Consider the following 17,233-nt stretch of genomic DNA (forward strand, 5'->3'; position numbering starts at 1 on the left):
CCAAAAAACTGACGCCATGACTTTGCCAGCTGACTGCTGCGTTTTCGGACGTTTCGGACGGCTTTCACCAGCTGTGCGCCACTCAGATGACTGCCGCTTCGACTCTGGAGTGTAGTGATGTATCCATGTTTCGTCCATGGTCACGTAACGACGCAAGAAATCTTTTTTGTTGCGAGTAAATAGCGATAAACTGCTTTCTGAATCATCGACTCGTTGCTGTTTTTGTTCCTTCGAAAGCAATCGCGGCACCCACTTGGAAAAAACCTTTTTCATGCTCAATTTTTCATGAAGGATAGTAAATACACTTCCATATGATATTTGTGTCATCTCAGCAATCTCACGGAGCTTCACTTTACGATCTTTCATTATAATTTTTGTCACTTCACTCACATTTTCCGGTGTAACGGCTTCCACAGGTCTACCCGAGCGTTCCGCGTCATTTGTGTCGGTACGACCACGTTTAAACTCGGCAAACCACCGACAAATCGTTGCTTTTGATGGACAAGAGTCCGGATAACATTTTTCAATCCATTGTTTCGCTTGCACGGTGTCTTTACCCATTAAAAAACAATGTTTTATCAAAACACGAAACTCGGTTTTTTTTAATTCTGGACTTAATTTCAGGTTTCGATAATTCTGGAACAAAAATTCAGAATTCCGAAACAAAATTCATTGTATGATTTCTAAATCTGGATTTTAGAACAAAATATTAGCTCTGAACCAGAATTTTGAAACTAACTTCAGAACCTGAATTTAACTCCTGATTCCAGTTTCTGAGCTCATAACCCTTATTCAGATTAAGCATGCTGTAATTGAACTTAGGAACTTGAGTTCTGGAACAAGATTTTGGAACTGGATTCAGTGCTTACAGTCAGGTTCGGAATTCAAGTTCAGTATTCAGTTCTAGAATTAAAATTAAGTTCAGAATTGTGAAAATGAGTTCTGTTCCAGGATTTAAAAACTAAATTAATGAACTGAATTTTTGATCTGGATTCCAAACCTTAATTTTTGCAACTGAATTCGAAGCTGTTATCCTATGTTCCGAACTCAGTTCCAGTCATATTTCAATACGAGATACGTATAGATGCTTTGTTAAAATTCTAGAAGTGAAGTAGTACAAGTTGTACAATTTACACAAACAATCAACTAAAATGAACGATTATTGATTTTTGGAGGTATGAAAGAAACATGCTTGCTTTGTTCGTATTCACGTCCTACAGTTATGCCTCTGACATTACTCACCCGTCTTATTTTTTTTATATATAAAAAAATATTTTTATTCAGCCTATTTGCGTACAAGCTTTACGTGGCCGATTGAGCTGAGTTTTTAGCTAAAAATTTATTTGTATTGGATCTCGTTGTCATCCTTTTTCTTGGGGAGAAGAGCTTCCATTTTCCTCCTGCGAGGATTGAGGGGCAGTTTGTTCGAGGCTCGTCTCGTCATTCATTGCCGCATCGGTGGTATTGTTGTGGATTTCATTGCTAGTTGCTGTAGATGCGCCTTGTTGTACATTGTTTGCAGTTGCTGGTTGGTTGAATGGGAAGCTGTGAACTGCAACTGGTGTACTTTGTTCTATAGGGGTTACGTTGGATGGTTTCGTTGAAGGGGATACTTCACTGTTGTTGGTGACTGTTACAGGTGTACTGGGGCTGCTTGGGGTTGGTGTGAAGAAAGCACCGTTGTCCTTTGGTGTAGTTGTCTCCTTCTCCATCTTCGAGAAAATTGAACGGTAAAAAATAAAATCCGTTTTGTCGGTTACGTCACTTATACCATTATATTTCCAGAATCAGAAGTAACAGCCATTTGATCTTCGAATTTGATCAATGGCCCAATAGTAGCTTTCAATCGAGCCTAAGCTGAAATCGGTTCAGCAATCTTTGAGAAAATTGAGCTGAAAGGTGCACGCACATACACTAGGGTGCCAATAATCGCTAATTTTGTACAGCGGTAGAGCTCAAAAGTTTAAGCCAAGGATGGCTTTTATCGTATCAAAGAACGTTCACTGACAACTCTTCACACGATTGAATCAGTGCCATCAAAGAGAGACGGATATCATCGCAACAACAAAAACCTGGCATGGCTCATTTAACATAGAATCAACACCAGTGCAAAAGCGAATTTCTCTTGATGACATTTATGAGAGTCAAAAGTTAGCACGCTGCTGTGGGGATCCTCTCTGAAGCAACAACGGTCGCTTATTCTCGTTTCGCGATCCAATTCTATACAGGCAGTTGATAATTGCGATAGAATCATTTTACTATTGCCGCTTATTCTAATTATGTGCATATAACTTTTGAATAAGTTGTGTCTATGAAAATGTCTGTGAATGCTCCACACAAGGGTTTTGAAATATTGCAACCTAGTATGAGAATCATCAAGTCGAATCATCGATTCGATTTTCTGCGATAATTGTCAACTTGCGATTCTCTCTTGGTAAATTCCACACACCAACAATCATTATCAGACTGTAAATTTATTTTAAGGGCCGTGAAATACTCCGAGTATGAAGTAGAGCGAAGAAATGTTCTCTCACGATTCACGCATTGAGAGACTCGAGTTCTTGCATCATCTTCTACCGGATTGAAAATGTTGTATACAACCAGATAGCAATATAACAGCTTCTGTCAAATTTTCGGCGATCACCAACACTGCTTTAAGCACCTCAAAATAAGTTCATATACAAAATTTGAGCTTAATCAGATATGGGTGAGTGGTACCGCTTGGCGTTTGAAAGTTTTCGATCTTGAAAAATCACCATTGGGGGTACATAAAATTTCCAAAATCGAAATTTTGTTGATGCCAAATGTCTTAGAATTACATGAAACTTCCAGATCTAGTGACATCTCATTATTTTTTTTTTACATCGAATCTCTGGGACTTTTTGACAACAATTTTGGGATTTCTGAAATTGAAAGTTTTTTTTTATGCCGAATGTCTTAGAATTTTTAAAAAAATTTTTTTTTCAAGATAACACCAAATTTCGACGTTTTATGCTTCATGACATTTGACATAAAAAAAAATGTTGTCGATTTCAGAATGTACGGTTTTTTTCAGCAATCCTTTTAAATTACTCTAGAGAACGACAAAAATAAGCATTCAATTTTCTGGCTGAGCCGATTTCAATAAACTTCAAATCAAATGAAGGGTCCTACAAACCCATAGGATGCTATAGAATTTTAATTGAATGTGTCTTCTGATCCCGGAATTGGAATGGTTCCACAGACTGCTTTTGAATTTCATCCGGATCCGACATCTGATTCCGAAAGTACAAAATAAAGTGTGCTAAAAATTTCAAACTGTCACTTGAGACGACGGTGCAAAAGAGGGAGAAAATTTACTAAATTTTGTTCAAAACTGTTTCAATTTGTTGACCATATTAGTTACTGGTCATACAAGCTGACCTTGGTTTCCAGTTCCCTGTTCCGAAATTACCGAAAATACTGGTCGAAAGCTAAAAAAATGAGCTTTTTTGTGAGTCTAGGGGAGATAATTTTTTTTCATTTTTCACATTTTCTAAACGATCTAAGTTCGTTGAACAGATTGATCGAAATTACTGATTTGTCCCTTTTTCACATTTCCTGTGCGTCCAGAGGTGTTCAAAAGATCGAAAGAAATATTCGTTTGTTTATTTTAAATTTTTAATTTTTTCTTCTCATCTAGAGTTGTTTAATAGATCGATGGAGATTTTATTTTTTTTGGTGTGCTGCTAGGGGTATTGAATCGAGCAATTGGGACTTCCATTGGTGACATTTTCTGTTCGCCTAGGGGTGTTCAATTGACCGATGGAAATTCTGTGTTCAAAAGATTGATAGAAATATTTATTTTATTTTCCTTCTTAACATTTTCTGTTCGTCTGGGCTTGTTTAACAGATCGATTGGCAATTTCTCTATACTTTCTTTATTTTCTGTGCTTTTAGGGATATTGAATAGAGTAATTGGTATTATCATTTTTTTTTCAATTTTGACATTTTGTAATTGTCCGTGTGTTGCTACTCCGTTATTTATCAGAACCTATTAAGCTTATTTCTCTGAAACAACTTGTCTGGGAATAGCACACATTTTCAAATTGTGTAAACTGCATTGATCTCTGCATGCAGACCGAGGCCGGTCACGTACGAATGCAGATCCACTTGCGAAGGAAAAATTGTTAGTTCAATGCATCACAGAAAAGGGGTTGTTTGTTAGTAAACTTTCGAATAATATTATCATGTGTTTATTTCTCTGGGTAGCCGGCTACCGAGAATACGTTGCAATTTTATCGCGTTTTGTATTAATATGTGCTTCCTACTAAACTACGAAATTCCTTCCGAAACTCGTAAAACTCCACTATAAATTCATGTTTCGCTATAAATTCGATTTAAACAACAGTGATTGAGTTGGGGACACGGAAAGTAAAGCTAGCCTGAGCTTGGATTGCTTACTCACAATATGCAAACAAAATTGAGAGTGAATTTTTACGATCGAGTTTTTCTAAAGCGGATTGTAGAAGCTGATTCTCTGCGAATTATTGGACCCTTTTTCCAATCATCAATTTCAATCAGCTTTATCAGTACTACTTCAACTAGATAGAAAATTAATGGAAATACTTACCAAACGTTTCAATATTTAAAGTTCATTTCAATTATTCAAAGAAAGCGTCCAAGTTTTTTTTTAACATGAATGAACTATAAATACTGAATAGTTGCAATACTTTGCTACATTGTAAATCGGACAAAAATATTCAAAATTCAAGCTATTGCATGCCAAATCATTCATTATTCATCACGAAATTAAATAACGAATAGATGTGAAAAAAAAAAACAAACAGAACAGAGCCATGCATTTCCGGTGGCGCCAACATTCGATGTGTTTTTTTTTGTTTCCTATTTTTTCCCCCGTGTTCCGAACCTCACCCGAAAAAGTACACCGAAAACAGTGCACCAATTTCAATTCCCCATGCATGCCTTGCAATCGAACACCTCGGTGACAAGTGTTACGACGTGTGGAGCGGTTTGTGACCGGCGAGCCGTGAATGGTCCGGGAAAAGCCCGGCAAATATTTGTGTCGGTTTTCATGTGTTTTTCTTTTCCGCATCCGGCCAACTGGCGCTCGGCTCTCGATTTCATTGACGCCGGAGAGTAGTTGGTCCATATGATTATTTAATGGGATTTAATTCGTTTAATGCGCGAAAAGCCGAAAATTTGCGGTGGACAGTCGAAAAGTGGAGGCATGCTTTTTTTTCTTGCTTTCTGTCCGGTTCATACCGTGTTTGGGTGTCGAAATTGAACAACCGACCCCGTAGTTATTAATTTATTGGGTGGTTGTTATTTTCTCCGTGTTTATCAGGATTTAGCCCGACGGCATGAGGTACGAGGATTATATGATTTTTTAACGACATACAAATTGAATGAATGGAGAGTTATTTGTGAATTTGATGAGTGGATTCTACGTGAATTATGAGCATCAATTTGTAGCAGAATAGTGAACCTTAACTTCAGCGAAGGTGATGTGAGGCTTCAAAATTTTTGAATAATTTTTATGGTATTATCTTGTCATTTTAGGCATTTTTAAATAATTATTAGCTTCAAATGCTACCGCAATTTAAGGCAGTTCGAAACGCAACAGAATAAATTCAACTATATAACTATAATATTATAACACATAACTCTCATTGAGTGTTGTGACTGACACGCATATGATGCTATAATTATCAAATCCATATGACGGTTATAAAGTACCAACTTTTAAAAGACTGTGGCCGGTGAACGATCACGATAGGTTGAAGCCGGGTACAAATAAACGATATATTCAAGGACTTTGTGTGAAATTTCATGATATTTCGATTAGTCAGAAAAAAGTAAGCCATTTAAGTGAAGCTGCTTTTGTCATTTTCCAAATAATGGATTCAAAACAATTTCGTGTTTTCATTTTTTCAATGTATCTTGATGAAAAAAATACTGTACATGTGCAGCAATGGCAGAAATAGTGTTATCTGGACTCTTATCCACCAAAAACAACCATTTGTTGTTGATTATTAATACTAAATTAACTTGGTCGTACAGATACCGATGATGGTAAACGTTGAGGTGGTTACTCCAGAAAAACATACCAGAAAAAGTCCACAAATTAATTTGATCTAATCATAAATCGCAATTGTACGAGATAGCTGAAGCCATAGAGATATCAAAAGGCAGTGTGTTTGCAATTATGCATGAACATTTGACCATGAGGTAGCTCTTTTCAAAGTCGATCGAAAACATCAACGTGTTGATGAATCAGAGCAGTATATGCCGCTGTTTACAAGTAATGAATTAAATTTTTTGCGTCGATATGTGACAATGGATGAAACATGGATCCATCACTTCACTCCGAAATCAAAACGACCATCATCTGAGATTATGGATAATATATCTATTGAATCTATTGTTAGTCTAAACGAACAGAAAATGCTGAAAAGGAAAATAAAAGTAACATTTCTATCATTGAATCAATGCACAGTGGGGAAAAACTATCAAAAACGCGACTTTGGTCAATAATTTTATAAAAACCTAAGCAAATATTTTCAAAGCTAGTATTTCTTATGCAAATTTTTCCGTAGAATCGATTTATGATAGTTAGAAGATCCGCCAAATTCACTATCATGTCATTTTGCTCCAACTCCTTTTTTCTGACTTTGCTTTGAAAACTAACTGTGAAACTCTGGGAAAAATTGAATTCGTCCAATCGGAAGGTATTCCTGACATGTTCATAAGTTAGATAAATGGATTTTTTTAATAAAATTGACCGCAAATAACTGTATTCTAGTCATCTTCTTCCATGAATTTACAGAAAAAAAAGTTCTACTGATCGGTGCTTGGACCAATTTTGGTTAAACAAGACAGTTCTATAATCTTCGTTGAGGTTGTAAGATCGTTTGAAAAGAAAAACGACCTCATATGAAAAAAATCTCTGTTTCACTAAGACAATCCACGAATTCACATGTCGATGGCAACGATGGTTAAATTGGCCGAATTACAATTCGAATTTCTTCCTCAGTTACCATATACTTCCTGACCTAGCTCCCAGTGACGGCAAAAAAAAAAGGAACAATTTCTGAATGTGAAGCCTATTTTGAGACTGAAGACAAATCCTTCAACAAGCACAGCATCGAGAAGTGAAAGAAGCGTTGATTACATTGCTCTTCAAGAAGATTACATTAATAGATAAAATAAAATCGATTTGGCAAAAAAGTGCTGTTCCTAGTTAGTCACACGACATTAAAATTAGTCAAACACCATTCAAATTATATAAAAACTTATGTTCTGTGTATGTAAAAGATAATCGGTTCAATCATCTTTTAGAAATTTCGTGAATTTAGTTAGAGAATTGAATCATTCATACTGAAAACAGTGGAGTTAAGGTTAGTTTGTTTGACCTTCAACTAAATAATAAGAAAGAGTATGTACACTAAGGTTTTTTTTTTATGCGGTATTTTATGCGACTTTTTTTATGCGAATTTTCAGAGTTATGCGGTTTTTTTTATGCGAATATTTCGAGTTATGCCGTTTTCTTTTATGCGTTTTTTTGCGAAGTTTCAGAGTTATGCGGTTTTTTTAATGCGAATTTTCAGAGTTATGCGGTTTTCTTTTATGCGTTTTTTTAATGCGAAGTTTCACAGTTTTGCGGTTTTTTTTTATGCATTTTTAATGGAAGTTTCAGAGTTATGCGTTTTTTAAGCGAATTTTCAAAGTTATGCGGTTTTCTTTAATGCGTTTTTCAATGCGAAGTTTCAGAGTTATGCGGTTTTTATGCGAATTTTCAGAGTTATGCGGTTTTCTTTTATGCGTTTTTTAATGCAAAGATTCAGAGTTATGCAGTTTTTTTAAGCGTTTTTTTATGCGAGTTTTCAGAGCTATGCGTTGTTTTTATACGAATTTTCAGAGTTATGCGGTTTTTTTATGTGATACGTAAACTCGCATAAAAAAATACTTCAGTGTATATCCAGATCCGGAAGCCAGATCCGAATGAGGTTCGAGAATTTTATTTCATTCCATAAGACCAGAAACATTTTCCAATACTATAATTGGATCATAAATTTGAAAAACACATGTAGAAGTCGTTAATCACCATCAGTTTCGTGAAAGGAGAATAAGTTTTTTTTTTACTTCGTAAGCGCTCTTCACTTAAGCATGAATTCAAAATTCTTAATTGCGAAAAAATACTAAATCCTATTGAAGCACCAGATAAAAATGTTTATAATACCCACATTGCTTCAAAGATGGATTGAGTAATAAATTCTTACTCGACTGCTCGTTTCTGACTGCTCGCTACGAATTCATTATAAAAGTCAGGCAACCTACGCTATTCATTACACGCCAACTAGAGAACAGGGCGATGGTTACTGAAATAGGTAGATTTTTTTCCAGCAAATTTGAACAGTTTATACTGGAATTCTTGGAAGAATTGTGTGTTGCTATTCCGTTATTGATCAAAACCAATTAGGCTTGCAAAATGTTAACAATTTTAGATTGCCAACTTAAATCACACCATTGACTTGTAAATTTTCACACATTCCATATAAAACAAATAACATGGTAAATCGGATAACACCGACAATGACCTGCAGATGGCGCTTTGATCGGTTAACATAGTTTAATTCTGGGCGGTAAATAAGCAGTTTCCGTCGCTTGAACTGTTTTTATCGTGAAACTAAATCAGCACTATTTAATAAATGATACTTTTAACACTTTTCACTAATCAACACACAGCTAAACTATTACTCAAAATAACTGTTTAGCGCGAAACAAATGAGAGTAAAAAAAAGCTTTATGCAGAATTTTGAAGACGATTATTTTATTTCGAATTTGCAGTGAAAGAAACTATCAAAATGCTGTACGAGATTCATTTCTGGCATTCAGAAGAAACAAATTGTGGAATTCTCTATGATATTAAACACTGTTCGGGGTATTTTTCTCGAATGCGAAGCAGTCAAATGTTGGCTTTATTTGCACTCGCGAATTTTGCACTTCGAAAAGTGCACAAAACTGATACAATTATCCAAGATTTGCACTAAACTGATGATTTTTACCTCCGATTTGCAAAAAAGCAATCTTTATAGTTTGAAGCCATTAGAAGGGCTGATTTTACATGATGTTTCTCATCGTTGTCCACTTTTCATTGTATTTTTCTCCAATGCAAATGACCTGCAGCAGGATGACGCAATCGATTTTCTTCGAAGGGAAACTGTCTCTGTGAACGACCCGCAATTGATTCAATACTGAACTGAATTCTTGAAGGTGGAACTGCCACTGAGCTCTGGACCTGAACCAACTGTAATGAAGCACTTGCTTTACTTCCTGCTCAGTCAACTAATCAGGCTAGAATGAACCAAATATATCAAGTGTAAACCTTTTACACTTACTTATGTACGGTGAAGGCATCATGAGGTTTCTTCTTTGATACTCGTTGATACGAAACATTTAAGAAAATTTTAATTGTGAATTATTTGTGATTATTTCATACATCTGAAAATGTTATTATAAATTGTAAACATTTTCAGTTGTATGAAATAATGTTAAATATAACAAGAGAAATTCATTATTAAAAACTTATCACTCTCTCAGAGGATAAATTTTGAAACGGCGCCCCGTTGGTAAAGTAAGCCGTATTCACGACAAAAACTTAACCAAGAACAGATTCTCTGGGTTCCTGCTTCCATGACGTAAAAGACAACAATTCCCGGAGTTTCATTTTTCCCTCAGTTATCAGATTTTTTCAATGTTTCACATCTGGTAACTCTATTTTACTTAATTATCTCTTCATTCAACAAAGCTAACACGTAAGTATTACACTCTAGATTTAAAATAAATAAATTAATATTGTTTTCTCGGTGGCCGGCTCCCCAGTTCAACCAATAAAAGCAATTAATCATTTTTCGTGATAAATAGTAATAATCTAGTGGAAGTAAGAAACAATTGAGACACGCGTTTGTTTAGTAATTCAAAGTGATTTAATATAATCTAAAGAATGCCTTATATACGTACTTTATCAGTTGAATAGAACTTTCGGATGATTCAATATGTCACTATAATGAATCAACTATCTAAATCCTATTCACTCGGTTGTACGCTAGCAATCAATTCCGCTAAGAAAGATTTAGTTTTTTATCCATTCCACAATAGCGTTTAAAAATTTTCTTTCCACAAATTAAAATCTGTGCCTCACGATTTCCTGGGACTTCAGTATTGGATATTCACCTCTATTCTGTGCGTCGATCGATTCGAAATATTCCGATAGAATGTGCAATTTCCATTCTGCATTCCGTTCGAGTTGGGTATGAACTCGAATATCATTTGTTCGAGTTGTTAAATTTTCGAACATTACTCGATCGACTTGCGTACGTATTACTTCTGTTCGGTTTAGAATCGTTCTAATTTGTTTATACAAGTGTGACGGTTTCGTTTACTAAGAAATGAATAATACAAATAATATAGAACGTGTAAGTAGTATTGACAGCTTTGATGGTTAGTGTTCGAAATTTCAAGTGTTCCCGAACGAGATTCGATCGAATAATACAAGTCAAATGGAATAAAGAATGCAAAATTCGAGCTCGAACGAAAGTGTAGACTCGTTCGTATCACAAATCCGTCAGATTGCAGAATCGGGGTGATTGTTAAAACGTTCACTCACTGCCTCCGGGCATCTTGAAATCGGAACATCACTTCCGGAGAAACTCTCAACGGGTTGCATCGTGTTAGTCGCAAGAAAGGATTTTTATCCGTACTTTGAAACTCTAGGCGAGATTTTCGCTTGTAGTCCAAAGAAAAAAAGTCCATTGGACTATAAACGAAAAATAACTGGCAATATAGCCTTAGTTGCTGTGCCATCAAATCGGCGTCATCTCAAGTGAGGTGACGCCAACCAGAATAAGAATAAGAAAGAATGAGAAATCGGAACATACTAAGTCGCTCGCGAATACTACCATTACTGAAATTTATATTAACAAATAATGAAGAAAGATTGGCCAGTCCCAAGTCAGATCGTCTAGAAATTCTATGTGCAATTTCTGCTAATCTCGATCAGTATCGGAATAGCACCCAGGGGTGACCGCTCAAGCTCAATTCCGACAAATGTCGGAGTCAATCGATTGAAGGCGAAATTCATTCGAAATCGGTTATTAGGTTTTGCACGATGACCACTCGAATGAACTACCAATGAACTGCCGATGAATCAAGTTCACCTTTTGACAGCTATCAGTGGTTTGTTTACATATATATTAACACGTATTCAAATTAAAATGAACGCAATGAACACATAAACAAACCACTGATAGTTGTCAAAATTGATTCATTTTGTTAATTTTTGTGAGGTAATGTTATGTTCGTCCAAAACCTAATTGCCCTGGATTGATTCGGAATCGATACTGAATTCCACATGGGATTCTGAATAAAATAATTTTCGCCCACTCGACCACGTAACAGTTCGGCTGAAAAGTTCGTATCGTTTAATAGAAACACACATTTTTTTGCCAAAATTCGTTTTTATTATTCAACATAATTGCCATCAGAGGCGATACAGCGATTATAGCGATCTTCCAACTTTTCGATACCATTTTTGTAGTACGATTTGTCCTTTGCCTCAAAATAAGCCTCATTTTCAGCGATTACCTCTTCATTGCTTCTAAATTTTTTACCAGCGAGCATTCTTTTGAGGTCTGAGAACAGGAAAAAGTCACTGGGGGCCAAGTCTGGAGAATACGGTGGATGAGGGAGCAATTTGAAGCCCAATTCGTTCAATTTCAGCATGGTTTTCATCGACTTGTGGCACGGTGCATTGTCTGGATGAAACAAAACTTTTTTCTTCTTCAAATGAGGCCGTTTTTTTTAAATTTCGTCCTTCAAACGCTCTAATAACGCTATATAATAGTCACTGTTGATGGTTTTTCCCTTTTTAAGGTAGTCGATGAAAATTATACCATGCGAATCAAAAAATACAGACGCCATAACCTTACCGGCCGATTGTTGAGTCTTTCCACGCTTTGGGTTCGGTTCATCGCGTGCAGTCCACTCAGCTGACTGTCGATTGGACTCCGGAGTGAAGTGATGAAGCCATGTTTCGTCCATTGATATATATCGACGAAAAAAATCGGTTTTATTTCGATATAACAGCTCCAAACACTGCTCAGAATCATCAATTCGTTGTTGTTTTTGATCGATTGTGTGCTCACGCGGCACCCATTTTGCACAAAGCTTTCTCATATCCAAATATTCGTGAATAATATGTCCAACACGTTCCTTTGATATCTTTGAGGTGTCAGCTATCTCGATCAACTTCACTTTACGGTCATTGAAAATCATTTTGGGGATTTTTTTTCACGTTTTCATCGGTAACAGCCTCTTTTGGACGTACACTGCGTTCATCGTCTTCGGTGCTCATATGACCAGTACGAAATTTTGCAAACCACTTACGAATTGTTGCTTCGCCCGGTGCAGAGTCTGGATAACACTCATCAAGCCATTTTTTGGTACCGGCGGCACTTTTTTTCATCAAAAAGTAGTGTTTCATCAACACACGAAATTCCTTTTTTTCCATTTTTTTTCACAATAACAAAAGTAGCTTCACTCAAAATGCAATATCTCACAAACTAATAATCAGACAGCTGTCAAATTTATACACGTATCTTTTGAGGGTGGGTACTAACTGAAAATGGTATGGATTTAATTCTAGTGGCGCCCTCTCATAGAAACGATACGAACTTTTCAGCCGAACTGTTAGTAGGCGCAGTATGAGATAATTCTTCGAATCCGTCGAAAACGATAATCCGTATATTTCAAAACATACGTCATACTCACAATTCTAAACAAATGCAAATAATCATATTCAATCTTGTATGCATTACTCAGCTGAGTTTAATATAACTCATAAATTTAGTAGGATTTTTCACCTGTGGGCAGTAAGCTATAAGTGGTCAACAGGTGGGCAGTAAGTCTCTCATAATGGGCTTTCAAAGCAAATGTGTTCATAGCAAGTTTATATAGACATGCAGAAAAATTGTCAAGAAATCATTGCATAGATCCCTTCCAGCATCAAGCCAACATATTAGTTGTAAATCTGATGCCATTCAATTTTTGTGAGATTGAAAGAAAGACAATAAAAGTGAGTATTTAAAAACTTCAAGAGTGTCATGATCAAATGTTTGTCAAACAAGGTTCGAATCATGTCTGTATCCAAGTTCAATTCATACAGAATATACGAAATATATTCTTTCGTGCTTTCTTCTTAGCAAATGCACTATTTCCATCAAGCTTTGTACTGCATTCCTAGTAACTTCCTTGAACTGCAACTCGCTAACAACGGGCTGTCGCTTCTTCTTGAGTTTGCACTTGTTCCAATATTTTTCTTTTGGGCATAGCTCTGGCGTCTTGGGAGGTTAATTTCCTTGAGCAAGACGTTGTTCGTGGAATACCAATCAGAGCTAAAAAAGGTCATTTTCATTGATTCAAAATATACGTAAATGGCGAGAAATAAATGTCAGTAGTAGTTTCAAAATTGTGTTCTTTCTTTCATTTGCCTGCTCAGTCATTTACGGTTTTTCAGTGAAAATCCCATAGTATGCAGTATCGATATTCAACCGAAGCTTTGAGAATCGAAAATGACAGAAAAAGGTTTCACAATGACTTTTACCTGTTGTTGCTCCAATCTGTTGTAGTTTTGGTTTCCAAAGAGGTTCTGGGGTATAGTTACTTTGATTTATCATATTTTAGTCACTTTTTATAGCCACAGATTTTCATTATATCGATGAAAGAATGAGAATTTAACTTCTGTTTATTCTTGCTGCAGATGTTAGTTTGGTTTCGTCTTGTCATAAAGGAACGAGTGACGGTAACATTGATACTCTCTTTTTTTTGCAATGAGAGACGAAAATGCTTCGTAATGTGCAAATCTAAATTACTGACGGTTAGCTGTTTTTAGGATGATGTTGAAATAGTTGCGAAAACTAATGGGTGGTATGCAACTGTCAGCTATTTTTGTCTCAATCCTATACTGAGTTTTAAGGAAAGCTATCCCGCACCTATTGAGTATTCTTTTTTATATAAAATATCGTAATAATTGAACCCATCACATTCAATACTGATCCGCACTTCACCTGCTCTCATTTCAGCCGAAAGTTACCAGTACCAGTTGCAGTCGATGTGGCAAAAGTGTTGGAACAGCCAGAACCTGATTCACCACCTTCGGTTCCGGGAGCGTGGACCGCTGAAATCGTGGCGTCCCGAAACAATGGCCGAAGCCATCTTCAGTGTGCTGAAGGAGGGTCTGTCGCTGTCGCAGGCAGCCCGCAAGTATGACATTCCCTATCCGACCTTTGTCCTGTACGCGAACCGTGTCCACAACATGCTCGGACCATCGATCGACGGTGGAACGGATTTGCGACCGAAGGGCCGGGGCCGGCCGCAACGGATTCTGCTCGGTATCTGGCCGGACGATCACATCAAGGGCGTAATCAAAAGCGTTGTCTTTCGCGATGCCAAAGAAATTAAGGAAGAACCGATCCTGTACGGCCGACATTCGGTAATTGATCAAGTTTAGAATGCAAATCCCACAGACTCAAAACAATCGAATCGATCGTATGCTCTATGTTTCTCGTTTGCTTGCAGCCATTTCCGTTCCAAGATAATCCCCTGAACTACGCACCGAACGCAAACGGTCAGCTGCCGACCACCGGTGCCGAAGGGATGTCTTCAGATGCTTTAACCGCTGCAACCGTGGCCGCTGTGAGGCAGCAGATGTGCAACATGGTGGCCGCTGCCCAACACCATCCGGAAGCGGCAGCCAATCTGGTGGGGTTCAACCTACCGCCACATCACACCAACATGAGTATTCATCCACCGGGAAACGTCGGAGGTTCCAGTGGTAGCATTCCGGTTCCAAAACTTGGTTCACCTGCCGTCCCTAATCAAGGCCATGGTAACAACGGTGGATCCGGAGGGATTCAAATGCCTAGACTGGGTTCCCCGGCGGGTTCCAGTATAGTTACGGCCAAAGATCACGATCACCTTGGTTTAACCAATATCAACCATAGTGGAAATCCTGGTAACCCGAGCCACAATCCCCGTTCGGAAGCATCTCGTAGCAGCAATCACTCGTCCGGTGTTCCGACCGTTAACCATCATCCGATGGCACATCTGAATAGTGGCAGTCTCAGCATAACCCGTCTCAGTTCGCCTGCTTCCGCTCATGACCTCCGCATGACTACACCGCCGACCGAGGTGAGTCCATTGGCATCCCCGATGGGGATGGTACTGGAACCGGCCGTCAACCTAGCGGTCGGTGGTGGTCAGGGTCCCGATCTTAACCCACTCGGGATGCCACCATATGGTAGCAGCAAATCATGTTCCCGAGCGGGTTACTCTTCTTCGTCCTCGCCGCCACGACCGGAACATCTCTTTCACGATCAGGACATTGCCGAGCTGGTGGCAACGACACGGGGAACGAGCGGTTCCACGGTCACTGCTGGCGTAGGTGTCACCGGGAATACCGGCAGCTTCCGGGAATCACCCCGGCCTCCAGTCACCACCACCAGCATCAAGATGGAACCGATGACCGAGTGCCGTGGAGAGTAAGCGCTTCGGTTCGGTCATATTTACACCGGTTAGGTTTAGTTTAGTTTCAATTTGAGCTCCATGAAAGCGGCAGCGAAGGGAATTTGTTCATTTTTTTTAGTTTGGTTTTGTTTATTTATAAAACAATTCAACACTTGTGTTTTGTGGGGCTCTTAGTTTAATTTGTAAATTTTCAATTTGTACTTTAAAATTTTCTTCTCCTGTCTGTTTTTTTTATTTACGAGCTGATTTCACACATGTTATTTTTGCAATATGTGATATAATTAACTTAAAAAGATACGTTTTAAGACGAAGCGATAGAGGTTTACCTTGAGGGAATTTTATTTATTCATGCTGATATAGCAACCATTTGAAATCGTACTAAAATGAAGCGATGTGTGAATGGTAAAAAATAACACACGTTAGGAGATGTGCAATAAATATTATCAGGAACAGCGAGCGGATCGCGACATTCCACGATGGAATGTACGGAAAATCGCGAAACGTTGGTAAATTAGAGCTGTAATTTTCAAATGTTGATTCGTTTATTTTATCTACATAATATAAAATACAACTACACATCGATTCAACTCGGAATGTTATTTCTTGGTGTTTTATAATGTTTCTAACTAGGAACTTGAGGAAAAATCATTTCTTATTTAGGAAGAAAGTATTTCATGATCATTCCGAACATGCGCCAAGAATGATAATTTAAGCTATGAATGTAATGTCTCAATTAAATTAGGAACGTATGTCGAAATTTGCGATTCTAGTAATTCAAATGCAAACTATGCAAGTAGATGCGCATTGTTTTGTCTGAGCGCTTATTGAAAAAAAAATTGGCCGATGAACTGGTTAGTACAAGTTTCATGACATTCAATGAAGAGAATTTAAGTTCCCATTGCTCCGGATGTTTTAATTTGCAGGTGCCCGGATATCGAGATATTTAGGATATCGTTCATAGATCCCGTATTTCAGTATTGATCGCATATACTACGCATCAGTCCTACGGCTGAGCGTGAGCTTGATTTGATTTTTGGACATACAAAGGTCATGACCAAAGTATTAGTGTTAATTTCAAGCAAAAATTTTCAATTGACCAGGGGAATGTGCCATTTGAACCAAATTGTATTGAAAAGTTAATATCTCAACAAATATTGCGTGTGACAACAAACGGTTAATGTATCATATTATCAAAGCTTACAGTTGGTTACAGTAACTCCTTAATTTATCCATATTTTTATAAGAAATTAAATTGGGCACAGTTCGACCGAGAAAGACAATTTGGGAATAGTCCGATCACTTGTCCCGGGTTGGCGGTTCAATGCATAGAACGCTGGCCTTACAAGCCTGTTGTCGTATGTTCGAGCCCCGACCTGGAAGGATTCTTAGTGTCAGTAGGATCCATAGTACTAGCCATGCAATGATTCTGTACACTAAGAATCGGCTGCGAAGTCTGTTGAAACAGAAAGACCAAATTCCACAAAAGGAATGTAATGCCAAGACTTTGCTTTGCTTTACCGACCACTTCTATTACTGGTTTGTTAGTGACTATCAGATTTCTTGCCTGACAACCGGCAATGTCTTCTCAATAAATCTGTCAAATCTGGTCTTCTGACAGAATACTGGCTAAAGAGTGACAACAATTCAACAACCATGTTCAACAGATAAT

General features: G+C 37.6%; 1 protein-coding gene across 1 annotated transcript in view; it reads left to right on the forward strand.

Annotated features, from left to right (window-relative positions):
• LOC131438167 (protein bric-a-brac 1) overlaps nucleotides 1-16,151 on the forward strand; it is a 466,395-nt gene extending 450,244 nt beyond the window's left edge. Inside the window, exons 4-5 of the mRNA XM_058608000.1 lie at nucleotides 14,121-14,530; nucleotides 14,617-16,151. Of these exons, the coding sequence (XP_058463983.1) occupies nucleotides 14,121-14,530; nucleotides 14,617-15,582 (1,376 nt within the window). The 3' untranslated portion in view covers nucleotides 15,583-16,151. The remainder of the gene's footprint in view (nucleotides 1-14,120; nucleotides 14,531-14,616) is intronic.
• Nucleotides 16,152-17,233: the final 1,082 nt, after the last annotated feature.

Source organism: Malaya genurostris, chromosome 3 (assembly GCF_030247185.1).
Source record: "Malaya genurostris strain Urasoe2022 chromosome 3, Malgen_1.1, whole genome shotgun sequence".
NCBI lineage: Eukaryota > Metazoa > Arthropoda > Insecta > Diptera > Culicidae > Malaya > Malaya genurostris.